At 47.0% G+C, this 20,459-nt stretch overlaps 1 protein-coding gene across 4 annotated transcripts in view; it reads right to left on the reverse strand.

Annotated features, from left to right (window-relative positions):
* Nucleotides 1-8,912, reverse strand: part of ANKRD45 (ankyrin repeat domain 45) — a 508,183-nt gene extending 499,271 nt beyond the window's left edge. Inside the window, exon 1 of one of the 4 annotated variants that reach the window (XM_069641186.1) lies at nt 8,791-8,912. In XM_069641186.1, the coding sequence (XP_069497287.1) occupies nt 8,791-8,904 (114 nt within the window). In that variant the 5' untranslated portion in view covers nt 8,905-8,912. Of the gene's footprint in view, nt 1-8,626; nt 8,760-8,790 lie in introns of those variants that run through there. The other 3 variants (XM_069641185.1, XM_069641187.1, XM_069641188.1) reach the window with 3 other exon arrangements.
* Between the last annotated feature and the right edge of the window lie 11,547 nt (nt 8,913-20,459).

Below are 20,459 nucleotides of genomic sequence, written 5' to 3' on the forward strand. Positions count from 1 at the left end.
GAAATTAATAAATGATCTTGAGAATGTACAGCAAGTTGTCCAGTTGAACCCTGTATCCGAGCAGGATTGGGTAACACTACAAAAACCTATTTACACTTCCAGTGGGACAAGTTGTAAGTAAGACTATGGGAGTCATTTTGCCCAATAATGACTGGAAATTGCACATAAATTGTGGTCAGATTGAAGAAGTAATTAGGCTCATCAGTACTTCTCGGGCCCCACGGGGCGAACAAATGATCAATGATCAAATGATCAAATCTTCTGTTCAAGGGGAACCCAGGGACATAGGCAGTAATGTTGTCTATACTTTTTGAATTATTGCAAGATCTTATTGATTCCCAAAATCATGGTCAACTGCCCACATTCTGCCCATATATAAAAAAGGCCAATGGCAGGATCTGTGAAATTATAGACTTATTGCCATACTGGATGCAGACAGCAATGTCTTTAGGGCCTTGCTGTTGAATCATCTAGAGGAGTGGCAAACCAGAACAGCTTGGATCCAGACATGGCAGACGGGCTTTTGAAAACATTTAGTAACTTCCCTAAATGGATTTATTTTGAAAAGTAGAACGAGTCAAGCTTGGTTAAAAAAATATGATTCTGTTTATCTGGCAACCATTGATCTCTTGGCCACAGTTGATGCAGTCGATCAGAGATTACTATGGGCAAAATTAAGTAAATGGGGGATCCCTGAAGGACTCTTGCGCCTGATCATTGGACTATATGCAGAGTCCAATGTGCAAATTAGGTTAGATCAGAGAGGAACCCTCTCTCGTAAGATTGCAACTTTTAGAGGAGTCAGGCAGGGTTGTGTTTGGGTGCCCTGCCTGTTTAATGTCTATATGTCCGATACAGCCGACTTTTTAACCCGTCACATTTTCCACTCCTAAAATGTGCAATTTGAAACCTACGTGGATGACTTATGCAGATGATTTCCTCATATTTGATTATACGCAGCTTGGGATTACAACGCCTGATTACTGCTTTCTCCGATTTTGCAACTTCTCATTGCCCGAATGTAAACCCTGACAAAACCAAAGTCATGCACTGTAGTGCTAGGAAGAAAATCTCCAAACCTCGATTGCATGTCGGTTCTAATGCGATTGAGCAGGTTGATAGCTTTTTGTATCTAGGATTTTAAGGAATGGTTAAAGGTTTGTGTAGTAACACTTTCGAACCAGCTGTGTAGAGTTGACGCAAAGTATGGGAAATTCTCAATGGTACCCAACTGAGGTTTTATGAGGGGAAGATGGTCCTGAAAATGTTATATGGTATTGAGATCCGGACCTCTTGGGTTTTAAATACATTTTTTACCAGTTTTAGAAGGATTGATATGGAGAAAAGCCCTTATGGTTTCAATCTGCGTGTCATTGGCAGCTATGAGATTATCCTTTTATTATAAAATGTTATGCCCAAAAAAGGAATTTTTATTTTCGGATCTATTGCCCATTCTGAATATGAAGAGGACACATATGTAAGTGAGTTTTCCATGCTTTGCTAAACCAATTTCCCTGAGTAAGCCAATGCAGACAGTGATTTGGCCTCCAAAGTGAAAGGGAACGTGAAGCTGGCCTATTCAGAGCAGACTGGGTTGCCACCATAGATGGAATGCATGCTTACGAGTCTCTGAACTATTTGAGTGGTGAACATAAAAAAATCTAGTGTTCTTGCCCAGTATGTTGCCATATACCCTGACAAGAAAACTAGACGCTATTTTTGTGATTTAGGTGGAACCCAATATTGACCTGGGATGTTTTGATATTGATATTTTATTTGTATTGCGCTCATACACCAGTGTTTCAGAGCGCAACGAGGCAAGGGAGGTGAACAAGGGAGAAACAAAAACAACAATCTTGGTCAGATAGGGCAAGTGTGATGAATCAGTAATGATTCTTCCCAGAAACCTGGCCTGGGAACCTTCTCATGAGGCCAGGGAAAAGCATACGCTTCCCGATCCTGACCCTGGGGGTGGTGTACTGCGGGAGATTCACATGGGGTGAGGGGGAACAGGCAAGGAAGACTGGGAACCCCCAGTTTAACTTTTCCCATGACCCCACACTTGTAATGGCTGCTTGTACAACAAACAAAGTTGGAAAGTCTAACTTTGGTGTTGAGGACTTCCATAATCCCATAAGTACTGGGACGAGGAAGAGGGCTGAAGAGTCATGTTGTAGTAGTAGTCAGGCAATTAAGCCTGATGGCCCACACCTCGGGGAAGCTGAGAGGCTTAAAAGGCCCCCATGGGTGCAGGCAACAGAAAGGAGCAGAAACTGTAGCTGGAGTGTATGCAGTAGTAGTAGAAAGAAGAAGGCACAGTGTTGGCAATCCAGGCAGAAGTGGGAGAACCGAAGGGACACTGGGACTCTGATGCAGCATATTTCACCTGCTAGTCATGTGAGGGTCCTATTCCCCCAAACTCTGGGGTGCAGAGGCTGCGCAGCGGAAGGAATGCAGGAAGGCTGCCTGTCCCCATGTGAGCCTAATTGCAGAGATTGCACAGCAGGAAGCGTGTCATAGACCATGGTGAGCAGCTGTCGTGAAGCCATGGGTCTCAGGAGCAGGAAGAGCTCCTTAATTGAATGGCCAGACCGGAGACACCTTCAGCGAGGAAGGTTGTGGGTCCTAATTGAAGCCAGAAGTGAGAAAAATGTTCAGAAGCCGGTGAGTTAATCCGGGTGTTCCGATTTCTTGCGCGAGTACTGCCGGCAACAGTAGCCAGTTTAGCAATCACACACGTAAGAGTAGAAGCGATGCAAAGTTGTTTGCTGAGTCTTTACTTGAAATGCAGCACTCGCGTGTTATCGGGTATCCTCTCTTTCACGCACGTGAATAGCAAACGCCTCAGAAAGCAATTGTAAAAACTTTGTAAAACACATGAAAAAGTGGTAGTGTGTCCCTAATTAAGATTATGGAGGAAGAGTGACCTCTGAATCTTTATGAAAGCCGTCTACAATTGCTAACAAAGAGAAGTCAAGTGGTTAAACAGTGTTAGTTGGAGAGAGCAAGCATTGCCCAGGCCAAGAGTGAACCAGCTATTTCCCCAATTGAGACTGAACCCAGACTTTGCCAAAGCCAGAGAACAGTCTAAATACTACTGTGAGCCAAATAGAATATTAGCATTGCCTAAGATACAAGTGTGCAAGCATTACCTGATGCCAAGAAAGTGGCAACAAGGCTTCTGGGTAATTATTCTGGCAGAAGGATGAAGGCAAGGTTGGGAAAGGGAAACATTTTTTGAAGTTGTCACAACCGGCATTGCCATAGGAAGAATAGAGAAGTGTGTCCTAAAGGCAAGCCTAAGTTGTTGTTAGTTGCAAACAGACAAGAAGGCAAAGAGGCTGCACTTTGGAAATGGTATATTCAGAGGGCGAGTGCCTTGCCCATTTGAAGGTGTTGGAAGCATCTGAAAGTGAATCTTCTCATAACCAAACCTTGTTTAAAGTCACAAGGTACTGAAGCTGTGGTGGTGTCACAAAGTATTGTAGTTGTGGTGGTGTATTCGGTTATCAGTAGATTTCATACTACAGTAGTACAAACGAAGATGAAATGCCATGTGAAATGCTATGAGGCAAAGGAGTGGGCCCGCATAGTAAACTCTTGTAGAAGTTGTTGAAGGGAAAGTAGAAGTGCTGTGAAGTCATCCTGACAACGATAACTACTGTGATTCTGAATCTTGTAAAGAGAGACATAACTTAATCAAGAACTGTGTTTCACTAACATTTACATAAGTTGGATTTCCTTTGAATTGTGAGAATTGTTCTTTGACAAAGTATCTTGGCTGGGAATGACATTAATCCTATTTTGTTGAAGTGGAAAGTCATATCATCAAAGGGAGAAACTTTTATGTCATTGGAACTTTGGTCAACCAAACTTTACTTTGACATTGAAGACAACAAGAACCAAACTGAGACTGTATGAACTATGTGGATGTCCTGGTTTCGTTTTGTTGAATATTGGAACCGAGTTCACCTCGAATCCTGGGGAAGGGACGTTCACCCAGGGTTACTAAGAGGTTAGCAAGAGAGACTGAACATCAGTGTTGATATTTTAATTTCCATATATTTCCTTTTTGTATTTGATGTTTAAGTCTGACATCCTGTCTTAGAGTATTGGTAGTCAGGGAAATCCTTGTCAGAGCAGGCGTAGTGAGGCGTTGGATAACATATTAAAATTTTGTAAAATGGCATATTTTCAACAAACATCTAAAAGTTGTCCGGCTTGCATTGCTGACCCCTCACACATGATGCAGCTGAGCATGTACTCTGTCATTTTGTAAGGTGGAAAATCAACTTGAGACCTTGAAACAAATTGTGACATGCTGTGAAGCAGCGCAGGGTAAAATATCAATCTATTTTAAGAGTTTTTTGAATCTATTCAATCTAGGCAATGAGGAGATTGTTTGGCACTGTGGTCTGGCTGGTTGGAAAACATCAACAGTGCTGGCCGTAGTTGCTTTTATGAAATGTTTGCAATTGGGGCCGTCCAACTCTGACAATGCACTTTTAAAACGGTATTGCACATTACAAATTGCAGTGCATTTTAGAAACTGGACGGTAGATATGCTTGGTTATTTTTATTTTAGCATGTTTGAGGAATCCTAATTTTTTTAAAAAGAAAACGTTTGATGAAGTTATAGATGAAATGTTGATATTCCGAAGCTATTACCTTTATTGTTTTTATATGTTAATGTTAAAGATTATTGGATAACCATATAACATGATGGAGAGCAGAGTATGCTTACAAGGGGTCTTCAGGTGGATAATATCCTGTTGAGATTGGTGGGTAGCTAAATCGATGGCGGCTGAGTCTGGGATCCAGTGGACAAAAAGGTGGATTCTGCCCTGAAGAGGTCTTACATGTCTTTGCGGGCCTCAGCGTATGCCTCTTACACAGCTGAAACTGTTTTGGGTGGTTTTCAGAAGTTGGCTCAGCTTGTGGGGGAAGGGACGGACAGTGCTCCTCTTTTACAAACCATGCAGTCGCAGGTGAAGCTCCTGTCGGATTTGGCATATGATGGGGTTTGTGCTGCAGTAGTGACCATGGGAGCGGCAGTGGGGGGGCTGCCGCCATTTGCAACTAAGACTGGAATTCTGATGGGCATCAGAAGGTGGTGGCCATGAAGAATCCGTTCAGGAGCAAGATGGTTTTTGGTGATTCACAAGAGGACAAGATCCATCGTGTGTAAAAGTAGACAAACAGGCTGACAAGCTACGCCATCGCTCTGAAGTAAAGCCCATGGCTGGAGGTTCTGGCGGGCGCAAGAGTTTTCGCAGTCATACTATGTGCCAGAGGAGTTATTGGAAGCCAACGGGTGGAAGTCGGTCTAAGGTGGGCGGGGGTGCAGAAGTCTGAGTAACCCTTTTGTTCCGGCCGCTTCTTAGAAGTCCAGATGCCAAATGTGTTGGAGCCAGGCTCCTCTGGTTCTGGCCTGCTTGGAGGGCTGTGTCTTCCGAATTGTGAGTGTACAGGATTATTCGGTGGGGATACCAGATCAAGTGTTTTTTCACCTCTGCCATGCTTGGGAGCTTTGGCGACTGCTCTTCCCAGAAGGACAGAGTGCAGGCTGGCCAAAACAGTATCATCGAACTGTCGAAGGGGCGATCCAGGAAGTTCCCAGGAAGGAGAGCGCGATGTGTTTCTACTCTGTTATATTTGTGGTGTCCAAATCCAATGTCAAATTCTGACTGGTCATGGACCTCAAGAGGCTCAACAAGTTTGTGCAGACTCTGCATTAAAGATGGAGAGCCTGCAGAGGATCCTCCCATTTGTAGAGGAGTTGGATTGTTTGGTGTCCCCGGATGCGTACTTTCACGTGCTGATTCGGAGGTCACATCAGAAGTATCTGCGATTTCTCTTCCTGGGCAGGCATTTCCAGTTCCAGGCCCTTCCCTTCGGCCTGAAGTCAGCTCCCAAGGTATTTATTAAGATGTTGGATCCAGTGGTGGCTCTCCTCCATGCCAAGGGAATACAGGTATTTCCGTATCTGGACGACTGGCTGATCAAGGCTTCTTGCAGGAGACAGTTGCCTGTGGGTTATTGAAATCTCTGGGGCCTGATCAATTGGGACAAATTATGTTTGTAACCTTCACAGGATCTTCAGTATACTGGAGCCCGCTTCTAGATCGCACAGAGGCAGGTTCTACTGCCGATGGACTGGGCAGTCCGCCTGAGCGTCTCTTGGGGCTTCGGCTTAACAAGGACTGGGTTTCGGTGGTGGATGGTGCTTGTTGGCTCACCCCTCGCCAAACATTGTTACTACCGATGCCAGTGGCTTCGGGTGGGGAGCAGTGTTGTGCTCAGGGGCGCAGGACACCTATGCAGGCTTCTCATTCGTCCAATTGGAGAGAGCTGGTTGCGATCTTCCTGGCTCTGGAACCATTTTCCTGTTCCATCCTGGGGTCAGCTGTTCTGATACAGATGGACAATACATCAGCATTGGCACATGTCAATCTACAGCATGGTACTAAGTCACGTCGACTGAAGTCTCTAGCGTTCCAGTTGGGGTGCGGGCGGAGAGCAACCAGCTGTCATTACGAGCAATTCATGGCAAGGAGTGGGAAACGTCCAGGTCGATGGGCTGAGCAAGATTTTCCCTTCGTCCGAATGCAACTTGTGCAGGTATGTGTTTCGCTTCATCAGTCGGAAGTTTGGGACGCGGGTGCTGGACCTTTTTGCATTTCCGATGGATGCTCCACTGCCCCGGTTTTGCTCCAGGTTCCCGTCTCCGGGGTCTTGGGGAATGGGTGTGTTGACATTGGACTGGCCACAGGCACTTCTTTATGCATTTCCTGCAATTAAGCTGCTGAAGATTCGGGACTCATTCGTGAGTGGTGGTTCTGGTGCCGTTGGTGTGGCAGAGGCACTCCTGGTACCCTCTTCTTCCCGACCTGGCTGTGGCTCCGGTGTGGTTTCTGCCTTCGTTCCTGTGCCCGGTCTGGGTGGGGCTGGGTCCTTCTGCCTTTTGGATTTTGAAATTGGAGGGATTCAAATTTGAAAGGCAGGGTGTGCACACACAGAGCTTAACTCTGCAGTTGGCAATGGTGTTTCAGAAGTCCAGGCGGCCCTCGACTCTGAAGGTATACGAGGCAGACTAGGAAGTCTGTGTGGACTCTGGGCTGTTCCGTGCCCTTGATTTTGCAGTTCCTGCAGGATGGCTGGGGCATGGGTCTGGCGCTGATCCAGGCTTTCAGGAAGCCCTGGGTTCTCAGTTCCAGGTGTGGACCATTGGTCTCCCAGCTGTTGAAGTTTCCTGTTGGCCAAACCCATAGCGTGTTCTGGTGTTCCTCCTTGGGACTTACCCTTGGTTTTGCGTGCTTTTCAGGACTCTCCATTTGAACCTGTGGATTCTATCGATATCAAGTTTCTCAAATGGAAGATGCATGCTCTCAGGTGTGATCCATGTTTCCGGCCTAAAGTCATTTCCAAGTTCCATCAGGCACAGGCTATTGTGCTGCTGTCCTCCTTTCCCAGACCCACCTCTCCTGAGGAGGAACGGTGGCATAAATTGGACGTGAAAAGGTCTTTCTTGGCCTACCTGGACAGAACTGTGTCTTTCCGACAGTGGAATCGTCCGTTTGTGACATTTGAGGGTTCGAAGCCTGACGGCGTTGGTAACTTTGATTCGCCATTGGATAAGACAGGCTGTTCCCTTAGCTTATTCTGGGGCGCATTTCTCTTTGCCGGCTTCTGTTCAGGGTCATTCTACCAGAGGCATGGCAGCATCTTGGGCTGAGGCACAGGGAGTGCCCATTCAGGACATACGCAAGGTGACAAGCTGGGTCGCCCCATATAAGTTCACAGACACTATTGCCTCACTGTGCGCATGCAAGGTTCTTCCTCCTATCGGGGAGGGGTGTTGAATGCTGGTGCAGCTTATCATGGGTATTTGTTGTGGTGCTTGGAATAAAGGAGGTGATGCAACTGCACTCTGGTTGTTTTTGTGTTCATGGATAATTTTTTCACTGCTGTCTTTGGTATGCTCACAAGCAATAACTGAGACGAGGAAGAGGTACGTGGGGATAATGACCTGATGACCTGGTTACCTTACCATTAATCTTCATTACTCCTAGTGCTACTCTTCCCCACCACAGTACTTACAACCCTGTTTGCCTGCCCTGCTACGGCGTAAAAAACCTTCAATGTGTTAGGATGTATTGAAACTAACATATTGTGGGGGAGTATTGTACTCTCTGGGGAGGGGTGGGACAGGTATTCACAAGTACTGTGGCAAGGAAATGTAAGACTAGGAATAATGAAGATTACCGTTAAATAACCAGGTCCTTTACAGGGATCTCATATGCAAGTACTGGAACGATGAATATCGATAGGCTTATGGTTAAGACTGTTAAATTCACCTTCAAAAACGTATAGCCCAAAAGAAACTGTAGTAGGTTTGTGTGTCCATGAAACATCTGTACGAGTACATAAAACCTGCACCATACACATTTCAAAAGGGAGTTCATAAAACCTGCAGTGGGTAGGCGGCTGCTGGCCCATTTGAACTACCATGCAAAGTAAGGTAGGAAAAACAGAGCGGTTTGAAGTGTGAATGTCCGAGGAATCGCCCCCTCCGTGCACGTTCATTGGGAGGAAATTGAGGAGCGAACAAAAGAAAAACGCTTACTTTTCAAAGACAGGTTAATAAACGAACATCATCCGACACCACATTTAACACCGCATTCAGCCCTACCTTGTATCAAACTCTGGCATTAGGGGCGTGAAAGCTACGTCCGTCGTTGGCCTGACAACAATTTCAGACACAAAAAAAGGACTAAATGTACAACTCACCCTGGCGGCCATTTCGAAATGAAGCCGGTGTTGTATGATATTCTGCCTACCCATGGCATAATGAAAGTGTGGTCGGAAATCTTCGGGACCACGCCCACCGATACCTACAGCCATACACACAGGGTAGTGGCTAGTTCCCATCCGAGAAATGGACCATAGGAACGGCCCGCCTACTTTTCACGTGACTTTGTACGTCATCATTGTGATTTTTCCGGAGCAAAGAAGTGGCTCCAGAGCAATTTCAGTGAGGATTTAGGGAGCCGCAAGCGGGAAGGATGTGTATGCCGATGAAAGTGCAACCGGACTCTAGGTGCCTTTGGTTTGCAGTGGTTGTCCTGGTCATTTTTTTCGGAATACCGGGAACCATTGCTTTAAGTGAGATTGGAAATCGAGGGTGGACCCAAGTTAGGGGGTGTGCCCTAAGCATGAGCCCCCCTCTATTAAACGGGGGGTGGTGTGAGTGGCTGGTAAAAGTTGTAGCTGAGGCACACTGGCATTATTACCTTTGATGTGCCCATTCCCCCTCCTTTTAAACAAAAGGGGGGACTGGGCGCACCAAAAGGCGTGACACCAGTGTGCCCCAGCTCGCAGGTGTGGTGTCACGTGCCGGAGAGTAGCCGGTCACGTGACCGGGAAAACCCCCAGAAGTTAAAAAAATAAAGGTATCGCCGGAACTAGCGTCATAACACCAGTCCGGGTTTATGCATCCTAACAAGGTGGTCGTGTTTTCCTTAATGCGCAGCTACGCGCTGCGCCATAAACTTAAGGCCTGGGTTTTCCACGGTAAGAGGCTGTTCAGGAGGAGAGGAATTCACTGACGGGCCCATAGGTCAGTGCTCACCCTCTAGAACTTGTAAGACAAGATAGCTGCACCATGTGAGGACAGGGGGTGCTTCACTTACTCCAACACGACTCAATATGGAGAACTCAGTAAGTTGGCAAAGGGAAGTCTGTTTAATGACAAGTACATCAAACAGAAACAAATGGAAATCAGCAGCATTGCGATCACCTGTCTCGCTCCGACTTCCTCGAACTTCAGTTGAACAGCAATTCTTATAGGCAATATTCGTCATCATTGACATCTAACTCTACAAAAACTCATCATGCAATATAATTGGTTAGGAAAGGTAACTTAAGTATAGGTGTTATATCTGTATATGGTAACAGAGCATGTGGATTGGTTAACTCTTATCGAGTGGGCGTCTACGTCCATCCCGCTACATCACGCGTGATGGACGTCACTACAACTACAACGTCCTATTGGTTACATTATTTATAGGACCCTAGATTTAATGGTCCATTGTGATTGGGCAAGTTACACCCCTAAGCATAAATCTCCACTTTAATTAGCAGCATGCAGAATGGACACCCAGGTACCTAGTGTCCCAGGATTCACCCTGCCTCCTTTCCATCAATCAGTGTTTTAGGGCGATGTGTCAATTAGTTAGCTAAGGATGGCCTCGAAACTGTAGTCTCTTATCGGGAAAAGTTATGGCATCCTCGGGTTCTGGATGACATCAGGCGGTGGTACATCTTTGTGCCTGGCTGATCACGTGTTACTTCTCCATTAATCTGCTTCATTTTCCAGCGTTTCGTGTATTTAATTCTCCCTGTAGTCCCGCCACCTGCCCGGGGCCTCCTTATCTTGACCTTCATGAGGCAGGCTGGTATGCTCTGAAGTTTGAGTCTTATTAGCTGACGCTCTCCTCCCTTTCTCTGGTTGACCTCGATTTCTAGGCATGAGCCGCTCTTTGTTGAGTTTCAATTCCGCTCCTTCTCTTGCATTTGGCTGGGTTACGAAACTTGGCCTGTCAAGCCTCTGGCAGCCTGGGGGTATTTCTGCTTTTACAAAATGGAGTCGCACTTGTATAATGTGCCTTATTGAGGTAGATATATGGTTGGCGCTTGCCGCTCTAATCTTCTACTAAGCATTGCAAGCAGTATCGTTTCTTTTGCCTCTTGCGTTCCAAGTCTATTTACACACGTTTGACAGGTCGGTTGCTCCCATCTTGTCTCGTAGCAACGTTTCCTCATGTTTTAACATCGTCTCTTCTCTGTGTCCATTATATTTACTTTCATAGTTACTCACACTGGCGTGCTATCTTCGATAGCTGCTTTTGTTCATTCACGAGTCTGTTCAGGCCCTTGAGTCATTTCCACTGGCCTTCCATTAGGGCTCTTTGGGTCTCTTCATGGACCGTCTGTAGGTAGTCTTCATTTCGTATCAGCGGCTGGTACGGCTGTCTGATAGGGTACCGTGCTGCCCAGGGTTGTCTGGCTATGGGTGCTTCAACAGGTATGGATCTTCTGATGTATACTGGGCAGAGTCCCAGTGCAGCTCTTTGTTGGTTCATTTGCTCCTCATACGTCACATACCGTGGCAAGTACGCTCCTGGTACCTCGAAATGAGGGGAAGGGTTGCAGGCCATATCTGGGACCTCCTCTACAAGGCTTTTAAGATTGATAAAACGAATATCACATTGGCGATGATGGTGTTTAGAAGCGCGCGCGCGATATTTATAAACTGAACTTTCAATAAATGAAGAAAGCGTGAGGTGAAAGACTAACGGCAACATCGCGTATTAATACGCGTGTATAGTGAGAGCCTCGTTCTCACACCCCCAATGTTCTGTCTAACGTTTTGACTGTAAACAAAGCAGCGGAGCTTCAGGAGCCTCGTTGTCACACCCCAACGTTCTGTTAAACGTTTTTGAATGAATTTAAAGCAACAGAGTCTAAAAATAAATCAGCATTCTAACACGCGTGTGGATTCTTAGCCTCAATTTGATACCCCCAACGTTCTGAGCTTCGTTTCAACAACCGTGACAGCCTGAAATCATCAACAGGAACCTATAATTCACGATTCAATGTTTTTTTTATTATTAAAAGCCACAATATATGAATGCGAAGCATAAACTCAACAATCAACAAACTTTCCATTTATCACTGACTAAAAAGACAAAAGTGAAACTGTCAGTCGGACTATACAAACACCTAAAAGCACCAACCCCGGATATTGGTGGGTGAAATCTAGTCAGCCTGAGCTTATATCAAAACATATTTTTTTTTCTTTGGTTTTCTTCTTTTTTTGATGCTGCCATCAAAGTAAAGACTCAATTTGTAAACACCATAGCGTCAACCATGTCCAGCACTGAAGCCCTGCGAGGACTGGTGTGAGCTCATCAACTGGGAGAAATGCCAACCCAGACCACCCAGACCTAGCATTAACCACACTCTTGCCACCTTTTGACCCATTCACCACGGGTGCAACCATTCGGTGGGAAATTTGGTTACAACAATTTGAAATGCACCTGGATGCAAGAGAGATCACTTTAGCTAAGAAGAAACGCACATTTCTTCTACTGAACATCGGAGCGGCAGCACTACGCCTGTTCAATGCGACCCCAGACCGAGGAGATGAAAACAACTATGATGCTGCAAAGAACGCCCTAACCAACATGTTCAAGCCCAAACTCAATCCAGACTATGAACGCTTTCATTTCTGCGTGGCTAGACAGCGTGAAAAAGAGCCAGTAGACAAATTCCAAGCACGCTTACGTGAAATGTCAATCAGTTGTGAATTCCCCAACGAAGAATTCGCCATCCGTCTTCAAATCATAAATGGAATTTCATCTGAAAAACTGAGGAGGGCTATCCTGTCGGAGAAGAACGTAAGCCTGTCCCGAATCTTAGAAATGGCGCGCCTGCGTGAACAAACAGAAGACCAAGTGGCAGTAATTGAGGCGGCAATCCAAAGACTCCCGATTGACAACCCAAAACCAATGAAAGAGGTTGCTGCTGGACAAAACATCAAAATACCAGAGAACAGGGTGAGCGAAGAGGAAACATTAACAAAAACAAAATGTCACAAGGAAGAGACAAGACATGTAAATGGTGTCGAGGTCCGTGGCACAGGGGAGAATCCTGCCCTGCATGGGGATCGACATGCCGAAAGTGTAACCGGCTCAACCACTATGCAGCTGTCTGCCTGAACCCACCGAACAGAAGTGAAAGAGATCAAACACCGTGGCAAACTCATGGTCGCCGAAAGAAATTCGCCCACCGAGAAACATCTCGTCAACCAGGAGGGAAAGGAAGGGCGAGAGCAGTAGACCATTCCCAGAGATCACCCGACACCGGAAAGGGAAGACAGCGAAGACCGTGCATCCCCTGATAGAAAGGACCATGATAAATGAAGAAAACCAGCAAACAAGTGCACCGTATACACCTCATATCAGCTGTAGAGCCACAACGGTCCAGACAGCGGAAAAGACCATCGTGCACTGTCATTTCAGATGGAGAACCACTGCGCATAGTCATAGATACAGGCGCAACCGTCAATGTAATGCCAGTATCCGCATTTAAAAAACTTCACACAAAGCCCAAACTTCAAGAAAGGAAGGATTATATGCCTACGGTTGCAAGAAGCCTGTGCCGGTGCAAGGATCTTTCAAATCGAGTCTATGTTGTTGATGCTGGTTGTGAAACATTGCTAAGTTGCAGAACCGCCGAAAAACTGAAACAAATCCAATGCTTTCAATGTCCAGTGTAGAAAGATTGACGAGTTGCTAAAACAACATCACAGCGTATTTCAAGGCATTGGGTGTCTAAAGGACAGATCCATCAATCTCCACATTGACCCCACCATTGAACCAAAAGCAGTAGGCCATCGCCGAATACCATTCCCATGAGGGAAGCTGTAAGGAAAGAACTAGACAAACTAGAAGCGGCAGGCATCATAGAGAAAACATCACGGCCGATCCCATGGGTATCCCCCATGGTAGTTGCAAAAAAACCGAAACAACCTAACACAGTCCGAATATGTATTAACATGCGGCTTCCCAATGCAGCCATCGGAAGAGAACGCCACATTACACCGACCACAGATTAACTTATTGTTGACCTAACAGGAGCGACCATCTTCAGCAAACTTGACCTTAGATCTGGATATCACTAGCTTAAACTAGCCAAAGAGTCGAGACACATGTCATGATCACTGCTTCCAAGGAGTCAGGACCAGCCCAACGTCCTTGGAAGCAGGCCCCTAACCTTTATCCTAGGCACCAGCCGGTCCCCACTGGGACCTTTTGGACCTTGTCCTGGCGCCGGTGGCACCAGGCTCATCAAAGCCATCGGTCCCGGCACTGGAAGCGCCGGGCTCATAATATGTATAAAGATGCTTGGGTGGACTTACCTGCAGCAGACCATGCTGCTTACTTACCAGCCACATAGGAATCCTCTGTGAACAGGAACTACTTTCTTACCTGGGTGGGGCAAGCTCCACTCCCTGGATACAACACTGGAACTCTTCTGGAACTGGAACTCTTTTCTTACCTAGGCGGGGCTGTGGAGGAAGACGCCTCATCACTCCAAGGCTATTTAAACCACACCCGATTGATGAAACGTGCTTCGCGTTATTCTGCATCTGCAGCAGAACGCTCACCGAGTCTGTTCCAGCCTTTCTTCTTTCTGATCCTGAACCTGCAAGAATAATACTTACCATTCCTGTATCCAGTCTTCAGTGGCACCTGCAAAGACAAGAAACAACAGGTTAGCACGGCAACCTTCACACGCAGCGCTTTCCTCACCCGATCCATCGGCAGCGACCATTTCTTCACGCTGCACCTCCGCCTGTGAAGACAAAAGCATAGTTATTACTTACCGGCACTCCGCGAATTCCGTATTTCTTCAACGCTGCAACTCTGCATCTGAAAGACAAAGAAGAGACATTAGACAGGTATTTACTTACGCCCATCGCGCTCACCACAATAGAACGCCTGCAAATACTCCGGCGTTTTCCAGCATCTCTTCAGCACGAACTCACAGCTGCAAGGGAAAAGAGACAGTTAGAGCGCTTGCATTTACTTACGCATTTCCAAGCGCTTCATTCCAAGGCTCTGGCTCCAACTTCGGCTCTCTTCACACCATCTTCTATCTCAAGAGCCCTGCAAGACAAATAGGAAAAAGCATTATACAGAGTCCTGTTGTATATTAACGTGCCCACGCACCTAAAGACTGTAAGGACTAAAAAGGTGTCCGGAAACTCACCGCTCGTGCAGTTAACGACGGTAGCGATCCTCTGATGTCAAGAGGCCTACGTTTCACCAGTGAAGGAACTGGCAACGGCACCCTGCACCAGACGCAGATGGAGAGTCCAGCATTCACCTATCTAAGGTGAGCATGTTGACCTGGGGGCTCTACGGAGAAGCTAGGAAGAGAGAGAGAGAGGGACACTCAACAACCCAGATCATTAACCCCCATATTTTTTCACCTGCAGAAATCTCACTCTTCGAGTTCGACACACAGTGCGAAGAGGTTCAGCCCCAGAAGCCAATCGAGTCCTGCACATCACTTTTCGAGTCACAGACACCTTCCTGCCAAGACCAGCGCCTCCGTGGGAATCAGGTGAGCGTTACACACATCACTACATTCTCCTCCCACCTCGGACTGCGACGTTACAAACGGCTACATTTTGGAACATCATCAGCTGTGGAGGTATTCCAGCATGAAATTCGAAAAGTCCTCACTGGCCTGGAAGGGACGATGAACATTAGCGATGACATTATGCATCCAATGAAGGCGAACATCTCAAGCGCCTGGCAGCGGTTTTACGCAGGCTGGAAGAATCGGACTAACCCTGAACGCAGAGTTCGGAAAAGAAGAGTTACGTTTTTTCGGATACATTTTCAACGCACAAGGTGTGTCGTCAGATCCTGCCAAAGTCAACGACATCAAAAACACCAAGCCTCCAACATCAGTCACAGAAGTAAGGAGTTTTATGGGAATGGCGACTTACTGCGCGAGATTCATTCCAGATCTCGCCACCACTGCAAGTCCTCTATGTGAACTAACCAAGAAGGATCAAAAATGGGAATGGTTGCCTGTTCACCAACAAGCATTTCAACAGATCAGGGACACTCTATCAGCGTCTACAACAATGGCTTTCTTTGATATCAAAAGGCATACAGAACTTCTAGTTGGCCTAGGAGCTGCACTTACACAAATTGACAAGGATGAAAATGTGTACCCAATCGCTTTTGTCAGTCGGGCACTAACCAAAACGGAACTACACATAGAGAAAGAGGTCCTCGCTATTTTATGGGGACGCAGGCATTTTAAAGTTTACTTACTAGGAAAGCAGGCAAGAGTATTTTCAGATCACAAACCACTTATTCCAATTTTCAGAGGATCAGCACCTCATCCACCAGCACGTATTGAAAAGTGGATGCTTCAACTCCAGCCCTACAACATAGAGGTGGAGTACCGACCAGGGACAGACAACCCAGCTGATTATCTGTCTCGTCACCCACGACCCGCCACAGAAGAAGAAGAACATCATGCGAAGGAAACAGAGGAACATGTATGTCATGTGGTGGCCTGCGCCCAACCGCACGCTTTAACCCTGCAAGAGATAGCCAATGAAACTGAGACCAACACTATCCTAACCCACACCATAACCGCTATCCAGTCAAGAAATTGGAAAAACTTCCTTGCCTCCATGGCTCAACGCACTGCAGCGGCCCAGGTCAAACTTCAATCCCTTTTTGGAATTCGTCACGAACTTACTGTAGCTCCCGAAGGGGTAATACTAAAGGGCCACCGCATTGTACTACCTACCTAGTTAGAAGAGTGAGCCCTCAGATTAGCTCACAGCGGGCATCAAGGTGTCGTGAAAACAACAGCATACTTGAAATCCAGGATGTGGATGGCCAACATACAACAGAGGGTGATGGAGCTAGTAGGATCATGCGCAGCCTGCTAGGCCACCCGTAGAGCTGAGAACCCAGAACCTATTATTAGTACCCCAAGAAGCAGTAAACGATGGGAAGCTGTTGGCATCAATTTTTGCACAATTGCCAGAGAGCGTTACCTACTTGACGTAATTGATGAATTCAGCAGATACCCTGAAGTTGAATATGTGGCATCCACCGATGCTGAAAACTTGACTCTTGCATTAGAAAAAATATTTGCCATTCATGGCATACCATCAGAAATCAAAAGTGACAATGGGCCACCTTTCACCAGCCAAGAACTACGTCAGTTCTTTCAGGACCTGAATATACGGCACAAACGGATCACTCCATGGTGGCCACAGGCGAATGGTGACACCGAACGGTTTATGGGGTCACTCAACAAAGTGATTCGCATCGCCAAGGAAAAAGGATATTCATGGCTGAAAGCAGTGTATCATTTCCTGAGAACTCACAGGCAGACCACGCACTCTTCGACAGGAATCAGCCCAACAGCACTCATGTTTGGGGTACCCATACAAGCAGAACTCCCCATACATCCCCGATGGGTAGCACCTGAACCAGATCTTCCAACCATAGAGTCAAAAAGAGTAAAACGGAATGAACAAGAGAGCATTTCTCGACGAGCCAGCCATCGGGAGCTAATACCTGGAGACACAGTTATGGTAAAGAACCGAGCCACTCCCAAGAAGATGTCCCTCAATTTTGAATACCAGCCCTGGACAGTCAGTGCTGCGAATCACAGTTTGATTGCGGCTACTTGAGGAAGTGAGACTGTAACGAGAAACATTTCACACTTTAGGAAAGTACCATCTGAATTATGGGAAGAAAACCAGGAAACTGTGAGAGAAGGAACTGGATCGCCCTACCGACCTTTAAGTCAATCACCCTACCGACCACCAAGCCAATCGACACCTGGACTCTCTGAAAAACTCAGAAAACTCCCAGTCAACAAGAAGAAGAAGTCCAGCTCGAGAGCCCCCTGGCAGATAGCCCAGAGAGAAGCAATCCTCGATACCACCTAAGGGAAAGACCAAAACCATTGTCTCGTCTGCAAGGTTATGTGGTGGATGGGATCTACCAGCAAGTGAGCCTGCCCAGATAAAGCGGAGAGACTAGAATAGACTACAATTGTTTATGTTGATTATTACTAAGTATTGTTAAAACATTCTATGTTGGGGAGGAATGTGGTGTCACGTGCCGGAGAGTAGCCGGTCACGTGACCGGGAAAAAACCCGGAAGTTAAAAAAATAAAGGTATCACCGGATCTGGCTCCATAACGCCAGTCCGGGTTTATGCATCCTAACAAGGTGGTCGTGTTTTCCTTCATGCGCAGCGACGCGCTGTGCCATAAACTTCAGGCCTGGGGTGTCCACGGTAAGAGGCTTTTAAGATTGATAAAACGAATATCACAGCAGGTAGCAGGCAGTCCTTTCATTGAAGGAGCCCGCTTTAACCCCAGGCTCCTTGAATGAAAGGTCTGTACTTGAAACAGGAGGAGCGCTGGAGGGCACAGTCTCTCCTTTTGTTTTCCAGTAACTAGTCATCACCCAGCATCTGATGACGAGTTAGTTACCCGAAACAAAAGGAGAGCTAGGCAGTACAGCCCTCCTGTTTCGAGTACATAGACATCAGGCAGCCCGCACTGCACGGTTACGCCTGCTGCTTGCAGCTGTCAGTACTTTGGTTTCGAAAAATGTTTCTAAACCAAAGTGCTGACATCTTCAGGCAGCTTGTGTAACCGTGTACCCTCTACACCGGCTGCCTGAGGCTGGCCCGGCCTACTTAAAGCCCTGCCGGGAACGTTTCAGCAAGACCCTGGAGCATCCTACTTCGTCTTGTCCCTCGTCATTTTTCTGAGCAGGAACCGGGAAGGCACTGGCTGCCAGGCTGCAAGAGCAGCAGCAATCCGTGTTTGTTTGTTTTATTATTTATAATGCGCATCAGACCCGGGGGGTATCAGAGCACAACAGTTACAAGGATATGCGAAGCTTAGTTACAAGGAGTATGGTATAAGATACTTTACTTACAAAACATTAATTACAGGAATTACACGAATGGTCTATACAAGTGTTACAGACAGCTTACAGAAAAGGTATATACAAATGTTTACAGATAATACTGGGTAGGCATAGATATTTACAAATATTACTGACAATGTAAAAGAGTCGTGGTTACCACCGTGGGGGTAGCCAGTCGTGAGATGCGAGGAGGAATGCATTACATACAAGGCATAAATGTCGACTGTTTACAGTTAGCAGAATGTCATTGCTAGTTGCTATACAGGATTCAATATCATACATTTAGTGGTCAATGGATTTCAGCCCCGATGATGTTAGTTCTAAAATTTTGGTAAGATTGGTCTATTCTCAGTGTAGGAGGCAGGGAGTTCCATAATTTGGCTGCTTTTACGGGGAAGCTGTTGCCTCCGATTGTGGAAAGTTTGAATCTGGGGATGGACAGGCGATCTCTGTTTACTGATGATGGTCTCAGGGAGGTCTGTTTGTGGAATCTCTCAGCAAGGTAGATGGGGCAGCTTTGTTAAGAGATTTGTGGGTGAGCGACAGGGTTTTTAGAAGGATTTTGTCGTTAGTTCGGAGCCAGTTATTCTGACGACTGCTCTAGCAAATGTGATCTCTTCTGGAGATGACTAATGCCGCTCTAAGGGCATTATTTTGTAGGGTTTGGATTCTTCTGATGGTGGATTTAGTCTAGCCTAGGTAGAGAGCGTTGCAGTAATCCAGGCGGGACAGGATGAGGGCTCTGGCCAGGATGGTGCAACTACTGTTAGAAAGAAAAGGCTTGGCTGGCTGAGAATACAATTTGCATTTTCTTCGGGATACCGTGAACGTTCCTCCAAGACACCAGGCTAAGACGGGGAGCGGAAAATTACATTTACTTTAAATATCATGTTCAGTTATTCAACATGAAAGGTATGGAGGGCTAGGAAAATTAACAGGGACAGTTGATGGTGGTGTTTAACTGAGCAAAGTGGCTCCAGTGGGTCTGGAGGGAGGGATAGGGACATAGTGGTGTGGGTCTGGTGGGAGGGTTGAAGTGCAGTGGTGTGGGTCTGGAGGGATGGTTGAGGGACAGTGGTGTGGGTCTGGAGGGAGAGTTGGGGCACATGGGTGTGGGTCTGGAGGGAGAGATAAGGCACAGTGGGTCTGGAGGGTGGCATGGGTCGTCTAGGTCTTATGGGACATCTTGGTGTGGCTCTGGAGGGAGGGGATGGGGCACATTGGTGTGGGTTTGATGAGGGACATTGGTCTGTGTCGGGGAGAGGGATGGTTCATCTAGGTTGGGTCTGGAGGGCAGGATGGGGCCATCTTGTGTGGATGGTGGGATCTTGGTGGGGTCTGCAATGGATGGGGGCACATTGGTGTCGGTCTGGAACAGGTATGGGGCATCTGTTCTGGGGGTGGGATAGGGCATCCTGGTGTGGGTGGGATGGGGACCTCTGTGCATCAGGAGGGTGGGATGGGGACATCTTGGTGTGGCTCTGGAGGGAGTGGATATAGGCACATTGGTGTCGGTTTGATGGGAGGGTTGGGGCACATTGGTGTGGTTTTGATGTGAGGGGCGGTGCACATTGGTGTGGGTATGCGGGGAGGGATGGGGCACATTGTTTGGGTTTGATGGGAGGGACGGGGACATTGGTCTGGGGAGGGATGGGGCCAAATTGGTGTGGGTCTGGAAGATGGGGCACATTTGTGTGGGTCTGTGGAGGGCATATTGGTGTCGGTCTGGAGGGAGGTATGTTGGCATCTTGGCCGTGGTCTGCAATGGATGGGGGCACATTGTGGCAATCTGGAACAGGTATGGGGCCATCTGTTGGTCTGGAGCGTGGGATGGGGCATCCTGGTGTGGGTGGGATGGGGACATCTGTGTGCATTGTTGATCTGGAATGGAGGGACT

This window comes from Ambystoma mexicanum, chromosome 1q (genome assembly GCF_040938575.1).
Source record: "Ambystoma mexicanum isolate Mex_15411 chromosome 1q, UKY_AmexF1_1, whole genome shotgun sequence".
Taxonomy (NCBI): Eukaryota; Metazoa; Chordata; class Amphibia; order Caudata; family Ambystomatidae; genus Ambystoma; species Ambystoma mexicanum.